At 44.6% G+C, this 26,873-nt stretch overlaps 3 protein-coding genes across 6 annotated transcripts in view; 2 read left to right on the forward strand and 1 right to left on the reverse strand.

The window, feature by feature from the left end:
* Positions 1 to 300: 300 nt before the first annotated feature.
* HTRA4 (HtrA serine peptidase 4) lies at positions 301 to 15,519 on the forward strand. Its single transcript, XM_005563125.5, has 9 exons — positions 301 to 806; positions 1,109 to 1,208; positions 2,623 to 2,827; positions 4,085 to 4,279; positions 5,371 to 5,403; positions 8,103 to 8,217; positions 8,946 to 9,003; positions 9,398 to 9,493; positions 14,794 to 15,519. Exons 1-9 carry the CDS (start codon positions 341 to 343, stop codon positions 14,954 to 14,956), a joined length of 1,431 nt encoding a protein of 476 aa, XP_005563182.4. The 5' UTR covers positions 301 to 340; the 3' UTR covers positions 14,957 to 15,519.
* Positions 15,520 to 15,663: 144 nt separating this feature from the next.
* Positions 15,664 to 23,475, reverse strand: TM2D2 (TM2 domain containing 2). The gene is made up of 4 exons (XM_065519103.2): positions 23,179 to 23,475; positions 22,284 to 22,371; positions 20,537 to 20,652; positions 15,664 to 18,505 (listed from the first exon to the last, which is right to left on the reverse strand). The coding sequence occupies exons 1-4, from the start codon at positions 23,403 to 23,405 to the stop codon at positions 18,292 to 18,294; spliced, it is 645 nt and encodes a 214-aa protein (XP_065375175.1). The 5' UTR covers positions 23,406 to 23,475; the 3' UTR covers positions 15,664 to 18,291.
* Positions 23,476 to 23,923: 448 nt separating this feature from the next.
* The window catches only part of ADAM9 (ADAM metallopeptidase domain 9), a 120,972-nt gene continuing 118,022 nt past the window's right edge, over positions 23,924 to 26,873 (forward strand). For all 4 annotated transcript variants that reach the window (XR_010577257.1, XR_012416375.1, XR_012416376.1 and 1 more), the window contains exon 1: positions 23,924 to 24,111. Coding sequence is in view for 1 of the 4 variants with exons in the window: in XM_065519102.1 (XP_065375174.1) it covers positions 24,015 to 24,111 (97 nt within the window). In the remaining 3 variants the exon portion in view is untranslated. The remainder of the gene's footprint in view (positions 24,112 to 26,873) is intronic.

Genomic DNA, 26,873 nt, shown 5'->3' on the forward strand with positions numbered 1-26,873 from the left:
ACCTCGGCATTGCTCCGCTTGCACTGTCATATAAGTACCGCGATCAGTCTGCCCCCATTGTCTGTTTTAGGGATTTCAGGAGGTAGGTTCCTCCTCCGGGTAGGGCTAGAGACCTTCCCCTCATTGCCTGGGGGAGAACCTGGCTCCGGGGAGCGGACAGGGGCGGGTGGTAGGGGATGTACGGGTGTGTATGTGGAGAGGTATGCCAGGCTCTGCCCCTTAAAGTTTGGGGGCCGGCGGAGGCGGCGCCATGGCCGGGAGAAAGTGTCTCTCATTTAGGAGCGTTTGCAGGTCCAGAGTGAAGTCACTGAAGAGTGGAAGCGAGGAAGGAAGGAGCAGGATGATTAGACCTCAGCTGCGGCCCGCGGGGCTGGGACGATGCCTCCTGCCAGGGCTGCTGTTGCTCCTGGTGCCGGTCCTCTGGGCCGGGGCTGAGAGACTACATACCCAGCTGGCCTGCCCCGCGGTCTGCCAGCCCACGCGCTGCCCCGCGCTGCCCACCTGCTCGCTGGGGACCACGCCGGTGCTCGACCTGTGCCGCTGTTGCCGCGTCTGCCCCGCGGCCGAGGGTCAAGTCTGCGGCGGGGCGCAGGGACAGCCGTGCGCCCCGGGGCTGCAGTGCCTCAAGCCGCTGCGCCCCGGGCTCCCCAGCACCTGCGGTTGCCCGACGAAGGGAGTGGCCGTGTGCGGCAGCGACAGGCGCACCTACCCTAGCCTGTGTGCGCTCCGGACCGAAAACCGGGCCGCGCGCCGCCTGGGCAATATCTCGGCCGTGCCTGTGCAGTGGGGGGACTGCGGGGATACAGGTGAGCCGCGGGGGGCGCGCACCCTGGGGACACTTTCTAACTCTGGAGGAGCGTAAAGGAACAAGACCTCACTGAGATCGCATAGTTCGCGCGGGGTCCTCCTGCGTCATTTGCCTCCTGGATTCGACCCCTCTCTGTTCCTGATTTCCTTTCCTCCATAACAGGGGCTCTTTACCTTCTGCTACGTGGATTCTCCCTCACCATGCACCTTTTGAACACTGACTTGCCTTTAACATTTTCCCAACTAGGATAGCAGGTCTGGTTCGCTCGAGGCGTACTCTTGACCCAGTATTTCTTCATAGGGAGCAGAAGGGCAGGCCCGCTCAGGAGGAATTACAACTTCATCGCCGCGGTGGTGGAGAAGGTGGCGCCATCGGTGGTTCACATGCAGCTGTGGGGCAGGTAAAGGAGGAGGAGGAAGACCTCCACTGTCCCAGCTAATGGTTTCTGCGTGCCTACCTACTCCAGACCCTTCGCAAGCGTCATTTAATCCTAAAACACCAGTGAGGAAACTGAGACATAAAGAGGTTGAATAACCTGTTCAAGGTCATTTAACCAAAGAGCAGAGGCACAAGGATAACTTCCAAATCCGAGCTCCCCCTGCCCACTTAGGTGGCTGGTGCTTTTTCTCCGTCCTGCCACAGACAAAATTTAAGGTCAGATGTAAGAGCTAGTAGGCATTTTCTTTTCTTTTTTTGAGACAAGGTCTTGCTCTGTCGCCAAGGCTGAAATGCAATGACAGATCATGGCTCACTGCAGCTCCATCTACCAGGCTCAAGTAATCCTCCCACCTCAGCCTCTGGAGTAACTGGGACTATAGGCAGGTGCCACCACACCCAGCTAATATTTGTATTTTTTGGAGAGACAAGGTATTTTTGTATTGCCCAGGCTGGTCTCAAACTCTTGGACCCAAACGATCTGCCACCTTAGCCTCCCAAGGTGCTGGGATTACGGGTGTGAGCCACCACATCCAGCTTAGTAGGCATTTTGGTTGTGATCTTGCTCAGCCCCCACTTTGGAGGCAAGGAAATCCAGACCCAGAGAGCAGGGTTAATTTGTCCTATGTTACGAGGCCAGTTGGTGGTGGAAACTAAGCCAGAATCAGAGCCCTTTGATTCTCTCCTGCCTGGGTCCTTGACACTGTGGTACGAGGCTCTTACTTTTGCCTCTAGTATTAGGATTGGGTTCAGCCTTTTCGCAGCAGAGAACCCATGGGCTGCTACACTAACCAACTCTGAAGAGGCAGTGTCCCTGGAAAAGGAGAGCTGGAGCCAGCTCTCAACCATGCTCACAAGAGATGGCTGGGGCCCTGTGGGTGCCAAGTCCATTGATACATGGAGAAAATTTACGCATAGCCAGGGAAAAGTGAAATGTCTGAGAAAACTGTGATGGAAGTCTGGGCATGGTGGCTCACGCCTGTAATCCCAGCACTTTGGAAGGCCGAGGCGTGTGTATCACCTGAGGTCAGGCGTTCGAGACCAGCCTGGCCAACATGGTGAAACCCTGTCTCTACGAAAAATACAAAAATTAGTCAGGCATGGTGGTGCATGCCTGTAGTCTCAGCTACTCGGGAGGCTGAGGCAGGAAAATTGCTTGAACCCGGGAGGTGGTTGCAGTGAGCCGAGATTGTACCACTGCACTCCAGCCTGGGCAACAGAACGAGATTCTGTCTCAAAAAAAGAAAAAAGAAATAAAGAAAAGAAAACTGTGATGGAGGTATGTTTAATAAGAGTGAGGTTCCCGTGACTCTCAGATGATATGGCTGTATCCCCTAACTTTCTTGCCCTCTGTCTATACTATTGTCTTGTGGAGACAGGTTACTTCACGGCAGGATGCCTGTTCCTGTGTACAGTGGCTCTGGGTTCATAGTGTCTGAGGATGGGCTCATTATTACCAATGCCCACGTTGTCAGGAACCAGCAGTGGATTGAGGTGGTGCTCCAGAATGGGGCCCGTTATGAAGCCGTTGTCAAGGATATTGACCTTAAATTGGATCTTGCGGTGATTAAGATTGAACCGAATGTGAGTATTTCAGGGCTGAGTCAGAGTCTGCATATTTGGAGATTTTTATCTATTTGCTGGTATTTTCTGCCCCACTACACTCTCACACCACATCTTTTCTGTCAAATATATGCTTTTCTCTGGTTTCTTTCTGTTCTTTACTCCTTCTTATTTGCTTCAGTGCCTTTCTATATATCCCTTACCTTTTCTTTTCTCTTTTCTTTTCTTCTCTTTTCTTTTCTTTCTTCTTTCTTTTTGAAACAGTTTCCCTCTGTCGCCCATGCTGGAGTGCAGTGGCTCAGTCTCAGCTCACTGCAACCTCTGCCTCCTGGGTTCAAGCGATTCTCCTGCCTCAGTCTCCTGAATAGCTGGGATTACAGGCGCCTGCCACCATGCCCGGCTAATTTTTGTACTTTTAGTAGAGACTGGGTTTTACCATGTTGGTCAGGCTGGTCTCAAACTCCTGACTTCAAGTGATCTGCCTGCCTCGGCCTCTCAAAGTGCTAGGATTACAGGTGTGAGCCACTGCGCTTGGCCTCTAACTGTTTCTATTAACTATCAAGCAGTCTTTTTTTTTTTTTTTTTTTTTTTTTTCTCCCCTCCTTCAACTCCTTCTTCAACAAATGCTGCTTCAGGGAAAATTATTCCTCTATTTGTCTTAGGATATCAGAAATTACTGCAATGGACTCAAAGTTGCTAAGGAATACTTTGAAGTCCTTACTACACATAGTACTCATGGTGTGCACATCAGATATATTGACATGGTGTTTGAGAGCTTTTTAGAAATTCAGTCTCACCCTTTACCCAGACAGATGTGCTGACTCAGAATCTGCATTAACATAACATCCCGAGGTGATTTGCACGCACATTACAGTGTGAGAAGTGTCACCCTGGGTGATCTTCTTTCTGTTTGTGGCTTATTCACTTTGACTGTTAAGCTTCGAGCTGGAATGGTGCTGTGTAAATTGCTAATGTCAGTTTATGTTCATCAGTGACTTCACTGGCTGTTTACTAATAGTAATTTCTATAAAGTAATTGTTTTAGATCTTAGAAATGGTCCTAGTCATCTTAACAATTGAGAGCTTCACGGTAGTTGGACTTTGAGGAAGAAGTAGAAGGCAGTCATAGAAGCTGTGTGAGTGGGTGCTTCTCAGGTGGTAAGGGCCAAGGTGATGGAGACAGCATCATATATGTGTTAGACACACACATTGGTCACTTCTGATCTTGATTTGTTCTTTGCCCTTTCTGTCCTCCTCATGCCTCTCTGGGCACGTGCAGGCTGACCTTCCTGTACTGATGCTGGGAAGATCCTCTGACCTTCGGGCCGGAGAGTTTGTGGTGGCTCTGGGCAGCCCAGTTTCTCTGCAGAACACAGCTACTGCAGGAATTGTCAGCACCAAACAGCGAAAGGGCAAAGAACTGGGGATGAAGGATTCAGATATAGACTACGTCCAGATTGATGCCGCAATTAATGTAAGTCACTTAGGACAGAGGTGCCCAACCCGTGGGCTGTGGACCAGTACAGGTCCATGGCCTGTTAGGAACTGGGCCGCACAGCAGGCGGTGAGCCACGGGCGAGTGAGAATGACCGCCCGAGTTCCACCTCCTGTCAGATCAGCGGCGGCATTAGATTCTCATAGGAGTGCAAACCCATTGTGAACTGCACATGCAAGGGATCTAGGTTGCATGTTCCTTATGGGAATCTAACTCATGCCTGACGATCTGAGGTGGAGCAGTTTCATCCCAAACCATCCCTCTTTGTGGAAGAATCGTCTTCCACAAAGCCGATCCCTGTGCCAAAAAGTTTGGGGATTGCTGACACAGGAGGCCTATCCTCGGATCACACAATATTGGCAGTTCAGTGAGAAGAATATGTCAGAGTGAACTTTGGCCTTTTGGGAATGTCCAGGTTTGGTTAAATTGCTGAGGGAGGAATGGAATGCCACTTTGTTAGAGTCTGTCCTGTTCAATGTGATCACTGGCATCCATGCTATTGGGTGGTCTGTTGTGGAGGTCACCTTTCCTGTAAGAAGGTGGTGGTCCCTTGACTGGGCGTGGTGGCTCTCACCTGTAATCCCAGCACTTTGGGAGGCCAAGGTGGGCGGATCATGAGGTCAGGAGTTCGAGACCAGTCTGGCCAACATGGTGAAACCCCGTCTCTACTAAAAATACAAAAATTAGCCGGGTGTGGTGGCGGGTACCTGTAATCCCACCTACTCAACAGGCTGAGGCAGGAGAATCACTTGAACTGGGAGGCAGAGGTTGCAGTGAGTCGAGATTGTGCCATTGCATTCCAGCCTGGGCAACAGAGTAAGACTCCGTCTCAAAAAAAAAAAAAAAAAAAAAAAAAAGAAGAAGAAGGTGGTGGTCCCACTGCTATAGTTCTTTACCTACACTTACTTTGGTATTGGTGATGATAGGGGCACAATTTTGCCAGCCAGAGGGGAATAGGAGCTTACTAGAGTGGGCTGCTTTTGGTAAACTGTTTTGGGAGCTGTGTATAAAGGACAAGGGAGCATGTATTCATTGGCTTCACTGATGTCTTTTTCAAATTCCGCTTTTAGCCTGGGAATTCTGGTGGTCCTCTGGTGAACTTGGTAAGTGATCACTTTCCTTGTTGCTTCATGTTTCCTCTTAACTTTCAAAGACTTTATTAATTCCAGGTCAGGGGTGGTGGCTCAAGCCTCTAATCCCAGCACATCTGGGATGATTGCCTGGGGCCAGGAGTTTGAGACTAGCCTGGGCAACACAGCAAGACACCGTATCTACAAAAACAAAAACAAAAAAGGACTTTACATTTTCCATGATGCAGACTCGGGTGCCACTCTTGTGTAGAGAGCTGTGGAATGGTGCTTTTCTGTTCTTGGACCTTAAATCAATAGTTAGAAAAAATTCAAGCTTGTTATCCTGGTGTGTGATCTCATCCCACTGAGAACACTGGGGTTCTAGCTCTGGCTTCCTTTGAAATTTCTCTCTTCCCCATGCTTTCTGTTTTCATTGGCTAGTTACCAAAAGCCCTGGATTTTATTTATTTATTTATTTAATAGAGATAATGTCTCACTATGTTGGCCAGGCTGGTCTCGAACCCCTGAGTTCAAGTGATCCTCCTGCCTCGGCCTCCCAAGATGTTAGGATTATAGGCATGAGCCACCACACTGTGCCAAAAGCCCTGGATATTAAACCCAGGTTTATGCCGAATGACCAGCTTTGCTATGAAATGTAGATCCTTGAAGACCCCCTGATGCTGCATATGAAGAACTGTCTCTCATTTAAAAATGCTAATTACATAACGTCATCTGTCCAGGTTTTTAGTCTTGACCTCTTGACCTGCTTATAGATGAGAGAAAAGCCACAACCAGCACTCCTGACTTTAAGTGAGCCGCCTGCCTTGGCCTCCCAAATACATTGCTGTGTCATATGTTCTTAAATTGTATTCCATGTCTCTAGTGGAAATGCCAGGTTTTCTAGTTGCTCAAATACATGTGAACACCTGAAAGAGTGCAGTACTGTTTGACATATAGCATGCGATCATCCTTTCTCAGTCCCTTTGCACTGATTGCTTTTGGTTCCTGTTTAAATATTACATTTGCTTTTAGAATGAATTTTATGCAAAATGATTGTTTTTTTTTTTTTTCACTCATAGCATTGCATGTCATTTTTGTTTGTTTTGTTCCTGCCTTCTCCATTAGACAATGAGTTTACTAGAGCAGGGATGAAATGCAGAATTTCAGGCCATACCCCAGACCTACTGAATTACAATCTGTAGTTTAACACAATCAGAAATCTCTTTTCTGGCTGGGTACAGTGGCTCACTGCTGTAATCCTAGCACTTTGGGAGGCTGAAGCGGGTGGATCACCTGAGGTCAGGAATTCAAAACCAGTCTGTCCAACATGGTGAAAACCCATCTCTACCTAAAATACACAAAAAAAAAAAAAAAAAGAAAAATTAGCTGGGCATGGTGGCATGCGCCTGTAATCCCAGCTACTTGGGAGGCTGAGGCAGGAGAATCGCTTGAACCCAGGATGCAGAGGTTGCAATGAGTCAAGATTGCACCAGTGCAACACAGCTTGGGCAACACAGCGAGACTCCATCTCAAAAAGAAAAAAAAAAAAGAAAAGAACAAAGAAATCTCTTTTCTATCCTTTCCCATTACCTAAAAGGCTACAGGAAGATGAGGTGCATAAAGAGGAAAATACTTTCTACCTCCTACCTTTAGCTTAGCAAAGCTTTGTTCCCTAAGATCAATTTTGCTAATTCTTCTGAATAGTTTCAGTGCAGTGTTGCTGACAATCCCACAGCTTTTTACCTTTTCCATGTTTATTTTTAGTTTTGGTTAAATAATAAAAAGGCAAATGCTCCTTGTCCTACCTTTGTCCAAACACAAACTGTGGCTCACTTTTAAAGTCAATGTAACTTACTAAACGAAAAAAATGAGCTCAATAATTTTTTTTTTTTTTTGGGATGGAGTCTTGCTCTGTCGCCCAGGCTGGAGTGCATTGGCGCGATCTCGGCTCACTGCAAGCTCCGCCTCCCGGGTTCACACCATTTTCCTGCCACCATGCCTGGCTAATTTTTTATATTTTTAGTAGAGACGGGGTTTTAACGTGTTAGCCAGGATGGTCTCGATGTCCTGACCTCGTGATCTGCCCGCCTTGGCCTCCTAAAGTGCTGGGATTACAGGCGTGAGCCACTGTGCTCGGCCATGAGCTCAAGATTTTATTTTATTTATTTATTTATTTTATTTATTTATTTTTTTTGAGACGGAGTCTCGCTCTGTCGCCCAGGCTGGAGTGCAGTGGCCGGATCTCAGCTCACTGCAAGCTCCGCCTCCCGGGTTCACGCCATTCTCCTGCCTCAGCCTCCCAAGTAGCTGGGACTACAGGCGCTCGCTGCCACGCCCGGCTAGCTTTTTGTATTTTTTTAGTAGAGACGGGGTTTCACCGTGTTAGCCAGGATGGTCTCGGTCTCTTGACCTCATGATCCGCCAATCTCGGCCTCCCAAAGTGCTGGGATTACAGGCGTGAGCCACCGCGCCCGGCCGAGCTCAAGATTTTAAAAAATCCTCAGCATCCTTGATCCTTTGGCCATGAAAAAAAGGTAACTTCTGTGCATGTGCAGTTGCCCTTTGCCCTATAAAGGAACATCCGTTGCTCTCTTTTGAAGAAGTACAAAGTTCCTCTCTGCCCGGTTTTCTTACCCTAAGTAACTAGCTTCACTCCTTCCTCTGTATGTTCTGGTCTTGCACTCGTCAGTCTGCAAAACTTCATGACTGAATGATGTCCCCTCCCTTGCCAGGATGGTGATGTGGTTGGCGTCAATTCATTGAGAGTGACTGAAGGAATCTCCTTTGCAATTCCTTCAGATCGAGTTAGGCCGTTCTTGGAAGAATACCATAAGCGCCAGTTGACAGGTAAAGCAAGTTGGGATGTTTTTGTTTGTTTCCTCGTGCTTTTCAGGAACATTCAATCTTTTGTGGTGACAGCAATTTTTTTGTTTTTGTGTTTGAGACAGAATTTTGCCTGTCATCCAGGTTGGAGTGCAGTGGCGCCATCTTGGTTTACTGCAACCTCTGCCTCCTGGGTTCAAGCAATTCTCCTGCCTCAGCCTCCCGAGTAGCTGGGACTACAGGCACCCACTGCCACACCCAGCTAATTTTTGTATTTTTAGTAGAGATGGGGTTTCACTATGTTGGCCAAGCTGGTCTTGAACTCCTGACCTCCAGTGATCCGCCTGCCTCGGCCTCCCAAAATGCTGGGATTACAGGTGTGAGCCACCACGCCTGGCCCAGAGACAGCCATTTGAATCCTGTAGACTACTGGGTCACTCACTTGTACGCAGCTCCTATAATGGTGATTTGAGCAGCACTGTTTGGGGGACTAGGCACAAACCAAGCATGAGTTGTACCCAGAAATATTTGGATTGAGCTAATGTGGAAATGAAACCCAGGGGCTGGAGGCAGGAGGTGGGTGGGAGGAGTGTAAAAGTGCTAATGACAAAGGTTCTCTGAAGCCTGTGTTTCATCCAGGTAACCTAAAAGGATAGCTATGATGGCAAAGAGATCCTGGGACATGGGTGTCTGTTAAGCTGCGGTAACAGGAAAGAGGTTTTGTTGTAACACATCATAACTTTCCTTTCCAGGAATGGTGTTTTCAAATAAGAAATATCTGGGTCTGCAAATGCTGCCCCTCACTATGCCGTAAGCATGTGTTTGAATATGTCTGGGTTGTTTTTCAGAGGCAAAAACCATAGCTGCACAGTCTTAACAGAAAAGCTGAGCTACTTGGACCACAGCCAGGTACTCTTGTGACCCTAGGCCCTATCTGTCTCAGCGTATGTATCTGCCTCTGCCTGTGTCAGCACTAACTATACATAGTTTATTTCATTGTGGCTGTATTTTATAATGTCCAGTGGTTCTAGGCTTTGGGATAGAGGCTCAGCCCGAACCAAGAGAATGACTGTGATTAGCTTGATGGAATCTTCCCTGGCCTTTGTGAGCCTAGAGCAGAACAGAGTACCTACTAAGAGTCTCAGGCTTTTACCAGGGCTCAGAAGACTAATTCATTGTTTTCTAATCTTCTCACTTCTCTTAGCCTTAGTAAAGAATTGAAAATACATTATCCAGATTTCCCCGATGTGAGTTCTGGGGTTTATGTATGTAAAGTGGTGGAAGGAACAGCTGCTCAAAGGTAAGTGAAGTGAAGGCCTTTGTCATCTACCTTTGCTTTTACTAGATGTGTGCCATGGTAAAACACATGGGAGATCCAGACTTGATCTGTCCAATACAGTGGCCACTACCTACATGTAGCATGTACTGAACACATGAAATGTGGCTGGCGTGACTGAGGAACTGAATTTTGAATTAAATTAAGTTTAATTTAAATAAAAAACCCCAGGTCAGGCACAGTGGCTCATGCCTGTAATCCCAACACTTTGGGAGGCCAAGGTAGGCGGATCACCTGAGGTCGGGAGTTTGAGACAAGCCTGGCCAACATAGTGAAACTGTCTCTACTAAAAATACAAAAATTAGTGGGTGCGCCTGTAACTGCAGCTACTTGGGAGGCTGAGGCAGGAGAATCGCTTGGACATGGGAGGCAGAGGTTGCAGTGAGCTGAGATCACACCACTGTACTCCAGTCTGGGCAACAGACCAAGATTCTGCCTCAAAAAAAAAAAAATAAAATAAAGATATTATCATTGTGTAGTAGTATATTGGGGTGTGTGTTATTTCAAGTGGATTTCAAAGACATAGGAAACAGAGTGTAAAATAACTATTTAAAAAATATCACGTTATAATGATAATATTTTGGATATATTGTGTTAAATAAGATATATTAGTAAATTAAATTCATCTGTTTAAAAATTTTTTAAAATGTGGCTACATGAAAATTTAAAATTACATATGTGGCTTGCACTGTTGTCTATAGGACAACAGTGGTACTTGGGTACTTATAAAGGCTTTTTTTGTATTTTGGGAGGGAGGTGGTTCTCTATAGTCTAAGAAGAGTTCATGTTATGAATTAATAGCATAAGTTTAAATTAATTTGGCTAGGAATTCCCAAATCTACCCTTTCAATATTAATAGTTATTACTTAATAACTATTAAGTGATTAACACCTATTAGGTATTAGTAACTATTCATTAATAGTTTTTTTTTTTTCCTTTTGAGATGGAGTCTCACTCTTGTTGCCCAGGCTGGAGTGCAACGGTACGATCTTGGCTCACTGCAACCTCCACCTCCCAGGTTCAAGCGATTCTCCTGCCTCAGCCTCCCGAGTAGCTGGGATTACAGGCACCGGCCACCATGCTTGGTTAATTGTTGTATTTTTAGTAGAGACAGGGTTTCACCGTGTTGGCCAGGCTGGTCTTGAACTGCTGACCTCAAGTGATCCACCCACCTTGGCCTCCCCAAGTACTAGGATTACAGGTGTGAGCCACTATGCCTGGCCCATTAATAGTTATTATTAAGAATGGGAAGAATTTAAAGTGTTAAAGGTTTGAGTATATATTTTAGGTTTTTTTTTTTTTGAGATGGAGTTTCACTCTTGTCACCCAGGCTGGAGTGCAATGGCGAAATCTTGGCTCACTGCAAACTCCGCCTCCTGGGTTCATGAGATTCTCCTGCCTCAGCCTCCCAAGTAGCTGCCTTTACAGGTGCCTGCCACCACGCCCAGCTAATTTTTGTATTTTTATTAGAGTCAGAGTTTCACCATATTGGCCAGGCTGGTCTCGAACTCCTGACCTCAGGTGATCCACCTACCTTGGCCTCCCAAAGTGCTGAGATTACAGGCATGAGCCACCGCGCCCAGCCATATTTTAGGTATTTTAAAACAAATTTTTTGGCTGGGCATGTTGGCTCACCCCTGTAATCCTAGCACTTGGGGAGACTGACGTGGGAGGATTGCTTGAGCCTGGGAGTTCGAGACCAGCCTGGGGAACATGGTGAAGCTCTGTCTCTACAAAAAATAAAAATTAGGCCAGGTGCCGTGACTCAGGCCTGTAATCCCAGCACTTTGGGAGGCCAAGGTGGGCAGATCACTTGAGGTCAGGATTTTGAGACCAACCTGGCAAACTTGGTGAAACCCCATCCCTACTTAAAAAATATAAAAATTAGCTGGGTGTAGTGTTCCATGCCTGTAATCCCAGCTACTTGGGAGGCTGAGGTCGGAGGATTACTTGAACCTGGGCAGCAGAGGTTGCAGTGAGCTGGAATCACGCCCTTGTACTCCAGCCTGGGCAATAAAGCGAGACGCCATTAAAAAAAAAATTAGCCAGGCACGGTGGCTTGCGCCTGTGGTCCCAGTTACTTGGGGAGGTTGAGATGGGAGGATCATCTGAAGTCTGGGCTGTAATGAGCTGTGCTCGTGCCACTGCACTCCAGCCTGGGCAAGAGAGTGAGACCCTGTCTCAAACAAACAAGCAAAAAAAAGAAAAAAAAAAAAAAAAACTATAGCAAAACCCCACAAAACCTACGTTTTTATTTGAATCCTGAATGACAATATCAGAGGCCAGCACTAAGACCTGTGTAATAAAGCAAAGGCTAGAACAGCTTCCAAAAGAAGGTTCTCCAGCTGATTTCACTGTTGTTTCAAAACATTTAATACTAAGTACTGAGGGAAGAGGTGCCTTGTCCTACAAATATCATTCTCCTGGGCTTCTCTGTTGTACTTCTTCTTCTTCTTTTTTTTTTTTTTTTTTGAGACAGAGTCTCGCTCTGTCCCCATGCTGGACTGCAATGGCGTGATCTCGGCTCACTGCAACCTCTGCCTCCTGGGTTCAAGCGATTCTCCTGCCTCAGCCTCCCGAGTAGTGGGACTACAGGCGCGCGCCACCATGCCCGGCTAATTTTTGTATTTTTAGTAGAGATGGGTTTTCGGTGTTTTCGGCCAGGATGGTCTGGATCTCTTGACCTTGTGATCCGCCTGTCTTGGCCTCCCAAAGTGCTGGGATTATAGCCGTGAGCCACCGCGCCTGGTCTGTACTTCTTTATTATCCCTTCTCATTGTTTTTATTTTTCAAGAGCTCAGTAATCTGTTTAGATTATGGCACCACTTTCACTGGGGCTTTCCCTCTGGTGAAATCAGAGGGCACTGTTCAGCATAGCAGTCATAGGTCTCATGTTACTAAATTTGGCATATCTCTGGCTTTTCTGGACTTTCCTCATTCCTGCTCTGCTCCACTCTTCCCCCACCTCCTTATTTTTAAGTTCTGGTTCGAGACCAAAGCTATTTCTTTCGGCTAAGTCCTTGCTACTCAGAATGTGGTCTGCAGACCAGCGTCATTAGCTCAGCAGGGCTTGTTGGAAAGGCAGAATCATAGGTCCCACCTTTGATCCACTGAATCGGAATCTGCATGTTTAACAAGATGCCCAGGTGATTCACATGTATGTTAAAATGTGAAAATTAGTGCCGGAAGTTGCTGATGAACAGAAATCAGGACTGGGCATGGTGGCTCATACCATGATGTGGGAGGATCATTTGAAACCGGGAGTTCGAGACCAGCCTGAGCAACATAGTTTCTAAAAATAAATAAACAAAATAAACAAAATCAGCTGGGTGTGGTGGCAGGTGCCTGTAGTCCCAAATACTTGGGAGGCTGAGGCAGGAGGATCACGTGAGCCCAGGAGTTTGAGGCTGCAGTGAGCCATGATTGTACCACTGTACTCCAGCCTGGGTAACAGAGTGAGAGGCTGTCTCAAACAAATCTGTTCTTTCTGGCTTTCACCAACTTATACCTAATAATAATGATAATTACACCATTATCTGGCACTTACAAAACTTTTACTATATCTCAGGCACTATTTGAAGTGTTTTATTTTTATTTTTATTTTTTTTGAGACTGAGTTTTGCTTTTGTTGCCCCAGCTGGAGTGCAATGGCGTGCTCACTGCAACCTCCACCTCCTGGGTTCAAGCGATTCTTCTGCCTCAGTCTCCCAAGTAGCTGGGATTACACACCTAGCTAATGATTGTACCTTTAATAGAGACGAGATTTCACCATGTTGGCCAGGCTGGTCTCGAACTCCTACCCTCAGGCAATCCACACGCCTGGGCCTCCCAAAGTGCTGGGATTACAGGTGTGAGCCACTGCTCCTGGCCTATTTGAAGTATTTTATACACCTGTTTGTGCTCCCAACATTTTGTGATATAGGTATTATTTTACAGAGGAAGCAGCTGTGGTACAAAGAGGTTCATTAACTTGTAGAATGCAGTAAATCAGAGAGCAGAGAGCAGGGATGTGGGCCCTGGCTGAACCCTTCTATTATCCTGCTTTGGTGGTTGCTTTTTTGTTTCTGAGAGGCAGAGTGATTTAGTGGCAAGAAGATGGGTTCCCAAGTTTGAAAGACCCAGGATGAAATCCCTCTCACAAGTTGCATGACACAGAAAAAGGTCATTTGTCCTATCTGAGCCATAGTTCCTCATATTTGGTGCATAGGTTATTAGTAATAATTTGTGGGTTTCTTTTTCTCTTTTCTGAATCACAGGACTAGTATGAATTAAGTTCTCTATAAGTTCTTTCTTTGTACTTACTGGTCCTAAGTCATCCACCTAAACTGTCCTTGTTCTAAGATTATTTCTTGATTTTAGTTTTATACTTAAGCATCTCTTCACATCCTCTTGCATTAAACTACTTCTTTTTAAACTCCACATATCTTGATCAAACCACATTATCATTCTTCCTTGAGCTTCCCATTTCTATCAAATGGTGTCTCCTGGAGTCATTTGCTGTTCCTTTTTCAGCCTATTTTTACCAAATCACTGGCATGGCTATTTCTGTATTGTAGTGTTTTGTATTTGGAGCTGGTTTTTGCTTCTAGAATATATAGTCTATGTGAAGCAATTAAGTTGAAGGCAATAAAGTCACAACTTTGGGGAAAAGGAGCCTAGAGCCAGAGCTTGAAATATTTAGACTCAGAAGGTTGGCGGGTTTTTGATTTACTGGAAGCAGAATTTCTATAATGCAGCTCAGCATCCTTCCCAGCTCCATAAGCTGGTGAGCCAGGCAGCGGGGTGGGGGTGGGGATGGGGGGCGGGTGGCGGGGGAAGATGGGCAAGTGAGTGGGCTGCCAGAATCAAACTGAGCCGAGTTTAAGTGTCTGGGAGAAAACATAGCACTTGGGCTTTTCACTTTGGCTGCTGAAGCTGGGAGTATGTTTGAAGTTCACAGAGGTCAGGGACTGAGAGAAATTAAAAGCTAAACTCCCCCTTCCAAACCAATTCCAAAAAATGGGAGGAGTAAACTTCTCACATGATTCTGATAGGAAATTAATTTTATAAAGGTAAAGGTAAACTGTCTAGAGGACAGTTGTCCTCTAGGGATGTTTTTGCAGCATATTTTAGAATAGCTTTATGATTTGGAAGGATTGAGGCTATTTCTGGTTTGTATGCTTAATGCCAGCAAAATAGTGCCATTAAGACAGAGATATTATAGATGGGGATAAGTAAAATTCTTCTTGTAGTTTCATGGTTCTCTTTTTTTTTCTCTCTCTCAGCTCTGGATTGAGAGACCATGATGTAATTGTCAAGATAAATGGGAAACCTATTACTACTACAACTGATGTTCTTGAAGCTCTTGACAGTGATTCCCTTTCCATGGCTGTTCTTCGGGGAAAAGATAATTTGCTCCTGACAGTCATACCTGAAGTAATCAACTAAATATCTTGTTTTAAAGTGGGATTATCTAAAACAAAAAACAACAAAAAAAAACCCAGTTATATCACCTGGTTTGGAGATGTGCCAAACATGGCAAGAGGTTTTTGGATCTTCTTCTTATAAAGAAAAATGGATGGTATCAACCCAAGTGCCCATCGATGACAGACTGGATAAAGCAAACGTGGTACATATACACCATGGAATACTATGCAGCCATAAAAAGAACAGTCCTCTGCAGGGACACGTATGGAGCTGGAAACCATTATCCTCAGCAAACTAACACAGGAATAGAAAACCAAATACTGCATATTCTCACTTATAAGTGGGAGCTGAACAATGAGAACACATGAACATAGGGAGGTGAACAACACATACTGGGGCCTGGCAGGGGGTAGGGTAGAGGGAGGGAGAGCATTAGCAAAAATAGCTAATGCATGCTGGGCTTAACACCCAGGTGATGGGTTGATAGGTGCAGCAAAGCATCATGGCACACATTTACCTATGTAACAAACCTGCACATCCTGCATGTGTACCTCAGAAATTAAAAATAAAAATAAAAATAAAAATGGTAATCTGTTGTGAGATTACAATTAAAAAATTAAAAAATGGAGTTTGAAACACATACACATTCAGGGATCATTAGGTTGGGGTACTATGCTGTTGCTAAGATGCGTATGTCAAGTGGAAGAAGAACAGTGTCAGGAAATCTAGGGGAACTGATAACATTTTATTAAAGGTAAGAAACAAATAAAAGACAGGCAGTTTCTAATTTAACCTTGAGAGGACACTGTAGTATTTTAAACCTTTATAGCCATAAACTAGATATAATACACACATATACAAATAGATCTGTCTACCAAAATTTAAGAAACAGCCTGAATAAAGTGCAAAGGCAATCAATTGTTAAATAATACTCCTTTAATCCATCAGGTTTTCAGGTTGTATCACATTTGGCCAGGTTTGTGGGTAGACGGATGATGGGTGTCATTTAAAAGTCAAATGAAAACTGGTAATTTTGGATTGTCACATAGGAATATTGATGATTCTCAGCACTCTAGCAGTGAGAACAACTTTTGTCTCCAGCAGCTTTTCTGACTGTAAGAAGGGCATCTTCAGTAGTTTCTAGTCTTTTTCCCTTTTAACTAAGTTCTCACCCCTGGCAACATAAATGACTTTAAGCCTTGGAGCTGCAAATTTTTTTTTTATTTTGGGGGGGACAGGGTCTCATTCTGTTGCTCAGGATGAAGTGCAGTGGTGGGATCTTGGCTCACTGCAACCTCTGCCTCCTGGGTTCAAGTGATTCTCTTACCTCAGCCTCCCGAGTAGCTGGGCTTACAGGTGCACGCCACCACGCCTGGCTAATTTTTGTATTTTCACTAGAGACGGGGGGCGGTCTCACCATGTTGGCCAGGCTGGTCTTGAACTTCTGACCTTAAAAGATTCACCTGCCTCGGCCTCCCAAAGCGCAGGGATTACAGGCTTGAACCACTGTGCTGGGCCCAAAGTTTCTTATTTTTTAAAGAAAACAACTTTTGGTAGGGTTACGAATATACTTAGGAGGTTAAAAAAGTGAAATGAGGCAGGACTTGGTTAGGTGTAAAGTAGCATCTTATTTTGGGTAATATAATTTTATGTTTTTTAGACTTCCCTTAGTTTTAAAAAATATATATATATGGCATCCTTGAACTCCCTTAAACTTTATTTGTATAAATTTATGGGGTACCAGTACAATTTTGTTTCATGTATAAATTATGTAGATGAACCCCTTTAAATTCTATGTAAAATCTGTGTATGCGCATATTTCTGGGGAGAGTCTAGTTTCTTCATGACCCATAAAAATTTAATAAATACTGTCTTAGGGTATAGAGATTATGAATTAAACGTTTACCAATTGTTATGTGATAAGCAAGGTTAAGGTCAGTGTGGTACAGAACTTTCAAGACAGAATAGGATCATCTGTTTCAAATTTTTTACAGAAAATTGCCACCTTTAATAATGTAAAAACAGTGATCAGGAATGATAAAGCAAGAAATTCTTAGGAAAGCTACAAAATGATAGAATGTATCCAGGGAAGTTACTTTAACTGGGATATCTGGTTTTAAATTCAATTATTATGAGGTAAACTGTGAGTGAGTTCTACCTTGTTTCTAGAATTTGTAAGTTATTCTGAGTAACAGCCTCTTCCATTGAGTTGGCCACATTGCCCACTTTTGATTTTATATTTCATAGTTCTTTTCAACTTAGATTGCAAAGGATGGGAACCGAGTTTTTAAAACCACTTACAATTTGGAACATTTCCTTTTATTCCTGGCGATTTGGGAATGCAGAAGTGTGGCTGGATCTCTGATTGCTGCAGCCCACAGGGAGAGATTTAGTACCGTCCTTTTTGAGAGAATGTGCTAAGTTTCTCTTTGCTCCCATAAATCATGTCCTAATTTAGTAGAACTGTGTTTTTCTTTTCAAAGGCATAAGGCTCCTTGCTTTATCTCACCTAATCACGAAGAATAGTTTTACGGAAACTTGTATGAAATCTTAATTTTATTAGCATGGGCTGGTAAATGCTAATTTACAACATGGGCTGGTAAATGCTGATTTTTAGATTGGACAGCTCTGCCAGGAGGAATAGCTCAATTCACACATCTGATGCCGCTGGCTTTCAAAACATAATTGGAATAAAGAAATTATCGCACTGCATATACTGTCTCTGGAACATAACGGAGACACAAGAGGGCTCATTTCAAATGACTAGGTTTCTGCAAAACAAATATAATTTTGAGTTTACTCCCTCTACTGAAAATACTCATACAGTACTCTAGGTTGGCAAAATTTATTCTGCATTTAAATTCAGAAAGTCAGAATTTCAGTGTGTATTACAATCCATGGCCATTTCTATTTCTGCTGAAGATTTTCATTGTTCAGCTTCAGTTCTTGCATGAAGACTCAGGGTCACAAGAGGAACGTGGATACAAATATTCACTTTGCTCAACTTGTTGGGTCCGCTTGCTCCAAAGGACTGAAGATATAGCTAGCAATGTACAGAAAGGAAGACTATGGAAACCCATCCACAGCTTATAAACTCGTCACTATCCTTTATGTTTTGTGCATGACGAAAGGAACAAATTTGATTCCCACAACACTTTTTGCTTGTCATTTCGTCTGCAAGGTAAAATCTGGTTTGAAATTCCAAAGTCTGAACAAGCCTTCTTAACCAAACAAATGCCCTCCAAAGAGGGAAGATAACATCAGGTCTGATATCAAAGAAGAGTTTTGAGCCTGTAGAGATGAATTCAGAAGACAGAGCTTTCACCTGCCTCCCTGGGCCACGACGGCAGCTCTTTTTAGTAAACAGTGCACCAGTTGCTGCCATCACTTGGCATCAGCCCTCCAGTAATTAGCAAAATAAGGTCAACAAACCACCAAATCCCAAGTCCTCCAAGTGTCAACAGCTTCCCTACTGCAGTGCCAGTGTGTCCCAAACAGAATCGATCCACGCCAAAACATCCCAGGAAGAAGGAGTAGAGTAAAGTGGTTATGAAGTAGTGTCCGGTATACCTAGGTGAAAAGAACGAAAAGGAAGATGTTTTACTGCACAAAAATTTAAACCCTTAAAGATTAGTGAATTTAACATGAGTGATGAGAAGGTGCAGTGTCCCCTCTGTGGCCTTTTATCCTCCATTTTGTTTTCTTTTACAATATGGTCAATGAGGTGAGAGGATCAGGAAAAACCAAAGTTTATTATACTCCTAGGTCCTAGAGACAGGAGGCACATCGTGTTACACAGGGCTACCTGACAAAAGATAACAGGGTGGTTGGAAGACAGAAGCGAGGGGAAGGCTTTTGGCCACTATCTTCATTGGGGTTTCTGCAGGAAAGGCAAGACAGGGCAGGACAAATAGTTTAGAATTGGCTGGTTTGAATAACCTCAGCCGGCTCTAAGGTATAGGAGTGGTCCCCGGTTGCCTGGCACTTGGCCCTGAGAAGATTAAGGCAGAGGAATATTATTTCCTGGGGTGTACAGGCCAGAAACAGAAGATATGTCTCTGGACTAGTTTGCATATCAAAGGCATGCTCCTGGTTGGACCCTTTGCTATCTCTAAGAAATGACTAGCTTCAGGAAGGGCAGTCTCTTCACAGCCAGAAAGGTTTTTAAGATGTCAAACATCATAGTGCACAATAATTTAAAAAACTTTTTGACCATGTCGTGGTGGCTCATGCCTATAATCTCAGCACTTTGAGAGGCCAAGGTGGGAGGACCACTTGAGCCCAGGAGCTATAGGCCAATCTAGGCAACGTAGCGAGATCCTGTCTCTACCAAAAAAAAAAAAAAAAAAAAAAAAAAAAAAAAAAAAAAAATTAGCCAGGTGTGGTGGAGCACACCTGTAGTCCTAGTTACTCAGGAGGCTGAGGTAGGAGGATCGCTTGAGCCCAGGAGGTCTGTTTGTGCCACTACACTCCAGCCTGGGCAACAGAACAAGACCCCATCTCCCAAAAAAAAAAAAAAAAAAAGCATTTTTTATAATACACCCTCTTCACCTTTACTTTACTCTCCAAGACTCTCTAGTTGGTAGAGGGTCTCAACAGAATACTTGCTAAGATATGGAGCATCTCTAAGAACAAATACCGACTTTTGCAGAGTTGGATTGGACAAGAAGTCATCAAGCACATTTGCACAACAGGCACCATGCTAGGAGTAGGAGTCTGGGCTCCCATCCTCCTCTGTAGAGGCTCTTTTCCTGAGACTCAGCTGGCTTCCTGCGTGTAGCTCTCTAAGGTAAGGAAGCACTGTCCTTAAATGAGCGCTTGATCTCCAAACACTCTTTCCTGTTGTTTTGTGGCAGTGAAAAGCAAGGAATTCTTCATAAGGCTCTGCCCCTAGCCACTGTGCTGACACAGCTGCAGTTACTCTAATATTACTAACCATAGCCATAGACTCTTTCCATTAGCAAACTGTATAAGGCAATTCTGTGCCTTCAAGCAGAATTTACAGAAATGACCTTGATCCTTTACCTTTAAGATAAACTGATTTTCAGAGTGTGGAGCCTACACTTTTTATAATAAAACCTTTATTCTTGAATTACTAAGGCAATTTGCACAAGATTTATATCTATCGTAAGAATTTTGGGGCTAGATCATCTGGCCTAAAATTCTGTAGATGAGGGATAAACTGAGTGCCCAAAGGCACTTAGCAAGTTGGAGAAAAGAGACAGTTAGAACTTCACCTTCTGGGCTTAAGTCCAGAGTCCTCTCTACTATAAACATATTGCTTCTATAAATGAATTATGCACAATGGTAGCCATAGACCCTCTTTGGTGGTTAAAAAAAGTCATATCAAAAAATAACAACAAGCTGAGCACAGTGGCATCATGTGCCTGTTGTCCCAGATATTGGGGAGGCTGAGGCAAGAGTATTGCTTCAGTCCAGGAGGTCCAGGCTGCAATAAGCCGTGATTGCACCACTGCACTCCAGGCTGGGTAACAGAGTGAGACCCTGTCTCTTAAAACAAAAAATAAATAAATAAAAAGACAAGGAAAATGGCTCTACCTCCAACCAAGTACCAACTACTCCAATCAAAGTAACACTTACTTTATACAAGGTTTATTTTCTCGTAGGAAGGTCCTAGGACTGGCACACTCAATTCCATCTAAGGCATGGCACTGGACTGAAGTGTGTTCCACGTCGCTGTAGGCCTGACCGCCAAACTGTGGAATAACAACCAAGACCAAAACCAACTCACCAGAGCAAGTGACACAAACATCTATCTTTATATTCACTAATAAAAGAATAAAAGTTGCCTCAGGACTACAATTATTCCAACAAGGGTGAGGTACAGCTGTGCTCAAGGGCAAGGAAATTAGTGACACACTTCATGTGATTTTAAATGAGTCCATCTTAAATGTACATTGTTTTAAATAAACTCCTGTTTTCTTCTTCATGACTGGCTTCTTCAATAATATAGTAAAAGAAAACACTCCAAACACACTCAATGTCATTAAAGGCTGTTTAGAAGAGATGAACACAATGCTTTACTTATCCCAATTTACAGGAAAAACAGCATATAACAGCATTTGGGAGTGGGTATTTAAAAAGTCACTGCCTATTAGAGGTCTCTTTTATATCTATTAAAAATGAATAGAATTAGGAAATAACTCAGGATATTAACTGACTCAGGACTTTATTTAGGTCATAAATGTGTATTATCTGATATCTGTGGGACATCTGTAAATTTAAGTTCCAGCCAAAAATTTCAGAACTGGGCCTCTTACCATTGCTTAACTGAATTCTAGCCAAGAAATCACAGATATTCATTTTTTACTAGTACCTTATATCAGTGCTCATTACTATTTGCATCGGTGAGTTCCTCAAAGGGAAGGAACTGGGAAATAATGCTTACAGGATAAACTCAATTTTTAATTAAAATGGGCAAAAGTGATCTCTATACAATATTAACTCAAACTTTAATCAATAATTATCAACAGAGTAAAATTTCATTGTCCTAAAAAAATATTTATCTATACATGTTTTCAGTAAGAGTTGCTCTTTTAGTCTTACTACTGTCAGGTTTATTCCTCTGTGTCTGATTTAGTACAAAAAATGCTTTCCCATCATTCTCTTAACACCTGACCAAGTCTTGACTTGTATTATGCGGCATAATAGGATGGTGAGTCCATGGTGGGGAGGAGATACATCAACTTCACTGGTTATTTTTAGAGATAGGAACTGTACACTCAGCTTTAGGGATATTATTAATATAACTTAATAGCTTTTTTCCATTCCAAGAAGCCACTGTTAACCAATGGCTTCCCCTGGAATGCTTTAATGTCCTACAAAGACGTATACTGATAGACCCTATATGACATATACTGATAGACCCTATCTATCTCCTAAGGGCATGGTGGAATCTGTTTGCCTGGAGAAAAGAAATGTCATTGGCAAGAGAAGCTCTGTCCCAAATGCATGTGTAACAAAGATACTGCCCAATCCATCATCAGTGTTGCAAAGTGCACAGACTTTGTTTTGCTCTTTCAGGAAAAGTGCATGCCTTGGAGAGTCGGGGTGACATTTTAGTTTCAAAATCTGTCAATGGCCAAAGGAACCAAAGACAGGTTGGTCTTTGCACCTAGGTGGTTTTGGCACAGAGATTGTTCCTTCATAAGGAAACCAAATATCTTGCTCAGTCACTGACCCTGGCCATGCTGGAAATTGCCAGTAACGGTCTTTCTGACGAAATTCTTCAAAAAACTTTGTACCTCTTATACTTTTTATGTAACAGCATTTAGACATTCCTATTTCTTATTGAAGGGTTTGCTCTCACAACAAAACAAAAACTCACCTTGAGACAACCATAACCAAGTTCCTGGGATGCAGTTGCATTTCCAACATGATCCACTGGGTCTTCACATTCTATAAATTCATCAGGTCTGTAATTCACAAGATCATGATCATTATCATCATATGGTCTTTGCAAATCGCTGTTTGCATGCAAGTAATCAAACAGGCAAAAGACATTTCTTCATCAAGTTTTCTGGGGTTCAGTTTCACCCTGCTGACCCCTTTCCAAGCCAATTAAACTGAAGCACAGCAGGTCAAATGGACAGCCACCCAAATTAACCTTTTGTTGGAGAAGGGAGGTGTTTCTGGTCCTGTTTCTATAAGGATTCTACTTCTGCCACGGTTTCATCTCTTCAGTAGGCAAACAAGATTCTGGGGGCAAAAATTAAGCCAAAGAATTCTCAGTCCTCTTTGCATCTCTCAAATGCCTTTTCTTGTTTGATCGAAAAGAGATGTTAAAAAATGGCATGATTCTGCAACGGTAAGAATATTGATTGCTTTTTAAAAAAGTGCCTTGTAGGCAGAGACAAGTCGTTTATTCTATTTATGCCTTAGTACTGGCACCGAATCGACCGACTAATATTCTCCTTGGGCTAAAGGGCGTAGGGCAAAGAAAGCACAGCCTCATGCCTTCTTCCAGAGGGTATATGATGTTACTCCTACCCAGTTCTCCTCTTTGGGGATCCCAAAAGCTCTGTCACTGACGCACAAGGGTTTTCCCTGCACGGGCAGTGAGAAACCTGGTTCATGGTATTTGCCTTCGGAATGACCACTGGGTCCTCAGAGGGGCAGGGTCTGAAAAAACGCAGCATCTCCCCCAACCCTACCTTCCCTCAACACCCATATATCCCTGGCACACCCTCCACATCCACCCGCCTCGACCACTGGTAGCTTACAGGTAAGAGCAGAGGATGACCGGAGAGTGGGGGTCGCCATATTCCCAGTTCGCAGCACCCCCGGGGCCCTCCGGGTGGGCGGCGCCAGCGGATGTGAGCTCAGGCTCAGCGGTCGCATTTTGCGAGTGGCTCCGAGACACACAATGCAGCAGAAGTAAATTCCCCAGCAGCAAAGCCGCCTGGCCGCACAGAAGTAAGTAACTAACCGGGCAACCACCTAGCACCATCTTCCCCGGCCCTGGAGCGGGGACCCGGCCTCAGCCACAACCCGAAGCCAGCAGCACAGACCCAATCACTGCGTGGTCAGGCCTTTCCGCGTAGCCCCGCCCGCGTGGCCCCGCCAAACAGCCAATGGACGCGCAGCTCGACGCTCCGCCCACCTCCACCAACCAACCAGAAAAGGCCGAGCAGACGGGCGGGGCTGCACCGCCCTACGCTTCTGCTTCTCGATTCCTCTTCTGGTTCTCATGCTCCTCCTTCTTTTGCGCCGAATGCGTCCTCCAATCGGATCCGTCGACTCCCTAGGTGGGCGTGCCCGGCAGCCGAGGGGGCGGGGCGGATATGACTGGCGGGCCGACTAGTGCTGGTTGCCACGGCCGATTTAGAAATCCTATTCTCGCGCCGGGGAGTGGGTTTTTCCCTACGTCCGCGCAGCCAGGCGATCTCGGGAGCGAGCTCGGACCGAGGGCTGAGTTGCGTCAGTGCCGCGCGCGTGCTCGTCCCCGGGCGCGCGCGCTTCCCGGCCAGCCTTGGGGCCCCGGCAGGGTTGGAAAATGATGGAAGAGGCGGAGGCGGAGGCGACCGAGTGCTGAGAGGAACCTGCGGAATCGGCGGAGATGGGGTCTGGCGTGGGTTCGCCCTCGGGGACCCTTCGCGTCCGGTGGTTGCTGTTGCTTTGCCTGGTGGGCCCAGTCCTCGGTGCGGCGCGGCCAGGTGGGTGTCCGCCCCCCGGGTCCGTTGGGACGGCCGTTTCCTAGGGACGGGGCGCACGGAGTGAACCTGTGGTGTCCGGGAGTGGAGGGGCCCGGCCTGGGGATCGGACTCGGGGTCGGGGGGCGCGGCCGCTCCAGGTGTGTGCGGCAGGGGTCGCACCCGAGGCTTGGGGTCTGGCGCCCCAAGCCCTTCTTGGCCCGGGTCCTCTGCACGGCGCCGCTTCCTCCGTGTCCTGTTCGGTGGAGCGGTTCCCGGCTTCCCCCATCCCCCGCCGCCTCGCGCGAAGCCGGGTCCCCCAGACGCCCCGAAACCCACGCTGGGGCGGGCGCTGGTCTCGGCGGGCCGGAGCCCTGCTGGCTGGGCGCGCCTGCGGGCGTTCAGTCCTCCAAAAGCCTGCAGGGAGGGAGCTGGCTCTCGCTCGTGGAGTTAATGTCGCTTGGAAAGAGACTGGGAGATGAAACTTTTGCTGCAGGTTATAATTTGAAATTTTGACGTTCATGGTATCCTTGGGTCAACACAGCTAAATTTAGTGATTGAATAAAGGTGGGTGGTAGGACGCTCATTTCTCTTGGGTCATTTTTGTAGTAAGAATATTTTGTAACCGATGTGCTATCTTTCTGTATAGCCAAACTGTTTTTTAAAAATCTGTTTTTATTGGGTTCGTACTGTGTTAAATCCGGACAGATAATCCCTGCTCTGTTGAACTCACAGGATTATTGTAGGAATTAAGTCATTTGTGTGAAATCGTTTTTGAATTGTGAAACTGCCCTTGACTATATAAGATACTTGTATTGGAGATGCCCAAACAGTGGAAGCAAATTGTCAGCACGCTGGCGTCTTTCTGTAAACAGGTTGTTTATTTTGGATTTTGTATGAGATAATTGTTTACATGGCTGTATTTTCTCTATCAGCGACAGAGGATGATGGAGAATGGGAGTTTTTACTAAATCATTGATTGAAAGTTATTCAAAGGTGATGATAGAAGATTTCAACGCAGGACTGTTGACCTTCAGGAAACTAATTACTTGTTTTTCTTATCTTTGGCCGCTTCATTTGAAATTAAGTAAATTTGCCCCGGTGTGGAAATGTTGAAGCTCTGAAAATGTTTTGAATGGGAAGTTGCCAAATTTCTTCTGGTTAAAACTACTTTTCCTGTGATATTCTAGATGGTTAACATTCACCGATGTTTAAAGTGAAGACGATTATACATCCGGAGTTTTATTAATCTGTGATTTTTTGTGTTTGTAAATGTAAATAAGACTGTATTTTTAAATGTTAATATAAATGTCAGTCATTACCGACCTGCATATAGATGAATGGAATATCCTGATGGTGTTTAACTGTGCTTTTGGCCAGCTCCTCATTTCGGCGTGTGTATGCTTCTTCAAAGTTTAGCCACCGTTTCTGGAACTCCTGTAAACACCACACAATTGCTTGTAGAGGGGCAGAAGGTGACCAAATACGCTAAGTGCATCTGAGAGATTGGGGAAGGATTTTTAGAGAAAATGGTGTTTGAACTGAGCTACATCGGTGATTTTTCAAGCAGAATAGTAGGAATACATTCTAAGCAGAAGGAAGTTTTTCCAAGAGTAAGAGCGGGGGGGGGGGGGGGGGCGGAGGGGGAGCGTATGAAAGAACATGACTTGTTAGGAAATGATGAAACTGTCAATATGACTTCATGCAGACTATAAGAGGGAGGGATGGAAGATCAAACTAAGGTAGGTTGTTACCAGTTGGGAAGAGTCTTCTATGGGGAACTAAGGGGTTTGGACTTTACCCTGTAGAGAGTTCTTTGGGCAGTGGAGGTTTTAAGTAGGAATGTGACCTAATCTCATTTTCTGTTAAGAAAACAGGCAATACCGTGGAGGATAGAATCTAGGAGGGAGAGACTAGAGGCTGGGAGACCGGTTAAGAGGCTTTTGTAATAGTGTGCAGTAAGTCAACTCTTGTTTCTCTTGGGGATGTTCATACAAAATCAGCTGACCACATTTTTGCAGTACAAGATGTTTAAAACGTGCGCTGAAACATTTTCCAGGATTGAAAGAGGAATTTGAGGTACCAGGCACACATCAGTTACATTAGGAGTTAAGTAGGTTTTACAAGATTTTTACTACCATTTATAACATTGTCTCAATGAGGAAATGCAATATCATTTCCAAACAGCTGACTTTAAGTAAACTTTTTTTTTGTTTGTTTTTAAGCTGACAAAGGTAACTGTGTCATTGTAAAAAATAACAAGGGGAATCAGGTATGAAACCTCTTCTGATTTTCTGAGGTAGTAATTATGATGAACAGATTTAGAAATTTTTTTTAAACAAAGACTGGCATTCTAAAGAAAATGACTGAAAGCTTACTCATGGTGAGTCACTGTAAAATGATTTGTGTAGTAAGAACTTAGGTCCATACTAATCTCTTTTTTATATGCCAGCAAAATATTTGAATTTGATATGTTTGTGTTTGTGCTGATAGGAGAATGTAGCCTTTTACATTTAAGGATGATTTGGTTTTCAAACTTTTAAGTAAAAAAGAAAGCATGTATAATTAAAATATGTATAAACCCAGTTGCTGGTTTCCAAGACAGTTTTCAAAAAGCACTTGAAGCTTTAACTTACCAGATTTATATTTGCTGTTCGTTAAAAATCCTGGTTTATAATAGAATTTATTATGGAATCCCCCAAAAGATGCAAGCTCTAAGTAACTGGAAGCTTTTTCTTGGGAAAGCTCAAACATATGACATAGCCTCATATTTCTTTTTCCTCTTT

This window comes from Macaca fascicularis, chromosome 8, assembly GCF_037993035.2.
Source record: "Macaca fascicularis isolate 582-1 chromosome 8, T2T-MFA8v1.1".
NCBI classification, from domain to species: domain Eukaryota; kingdom Metazoa; phylum Chordata; class Mammalia; order Primates; family Cercopithecidae; genus Macaca; species Macaca fascicularis.

What these genes read in the sequence shown, in the direction of transcription:
- HTRA4 (XM_005563125.5), top strand. Translation starts at nt 341, where the DNA reads ATGATTAGACCTCAGCTGCGGCCCGCGGGGCTGGGACGATGCCTCCTG. An exon ending in CACATGCAGCTGTGGGGCAG is followed by an intron (nt 1,209 to 2,622) that starts GTAAAGGAGGAG and finishes TTGTGGAGACAG; the next exon opens with GTTACTTCACGGCAGGATGC. An exon ending in GTGGTCCTCTGGTGAACTTG is followed by an intron (nt 5,404 to 8,102) that starts GTAAGTGATCAC and finishes CTCCCTTGCCAG; the next exon opens with GATGGTGATGTGGTTGGCGT.
- TM2D2 (XM_065519103.2), bottom strand. Translation starts at nt 23,405, where the DNA reads ATGGTGCTAGGTGGTTGCCCGGTTAGTTACTTACTTCTGTGCGGCCAG. An exon ending in GTCATCCTCTGCTCTTACCT is followed by an intron (nt 22,372 to 23,178) that starts GTAAGCTACCAG and finishes TGTGAATTACAG; the next exon opens with ACCTGATGAATTTATAGAAT. An exon ending in GAAAATAAACCTTGTATAAA is followed by an intron (nt 18,506 to 20,536) that starts GTAAGTGTTACT and finishes CTTTTCACCTAG; the next exon opens with GTATACCGGACACTACTTCA.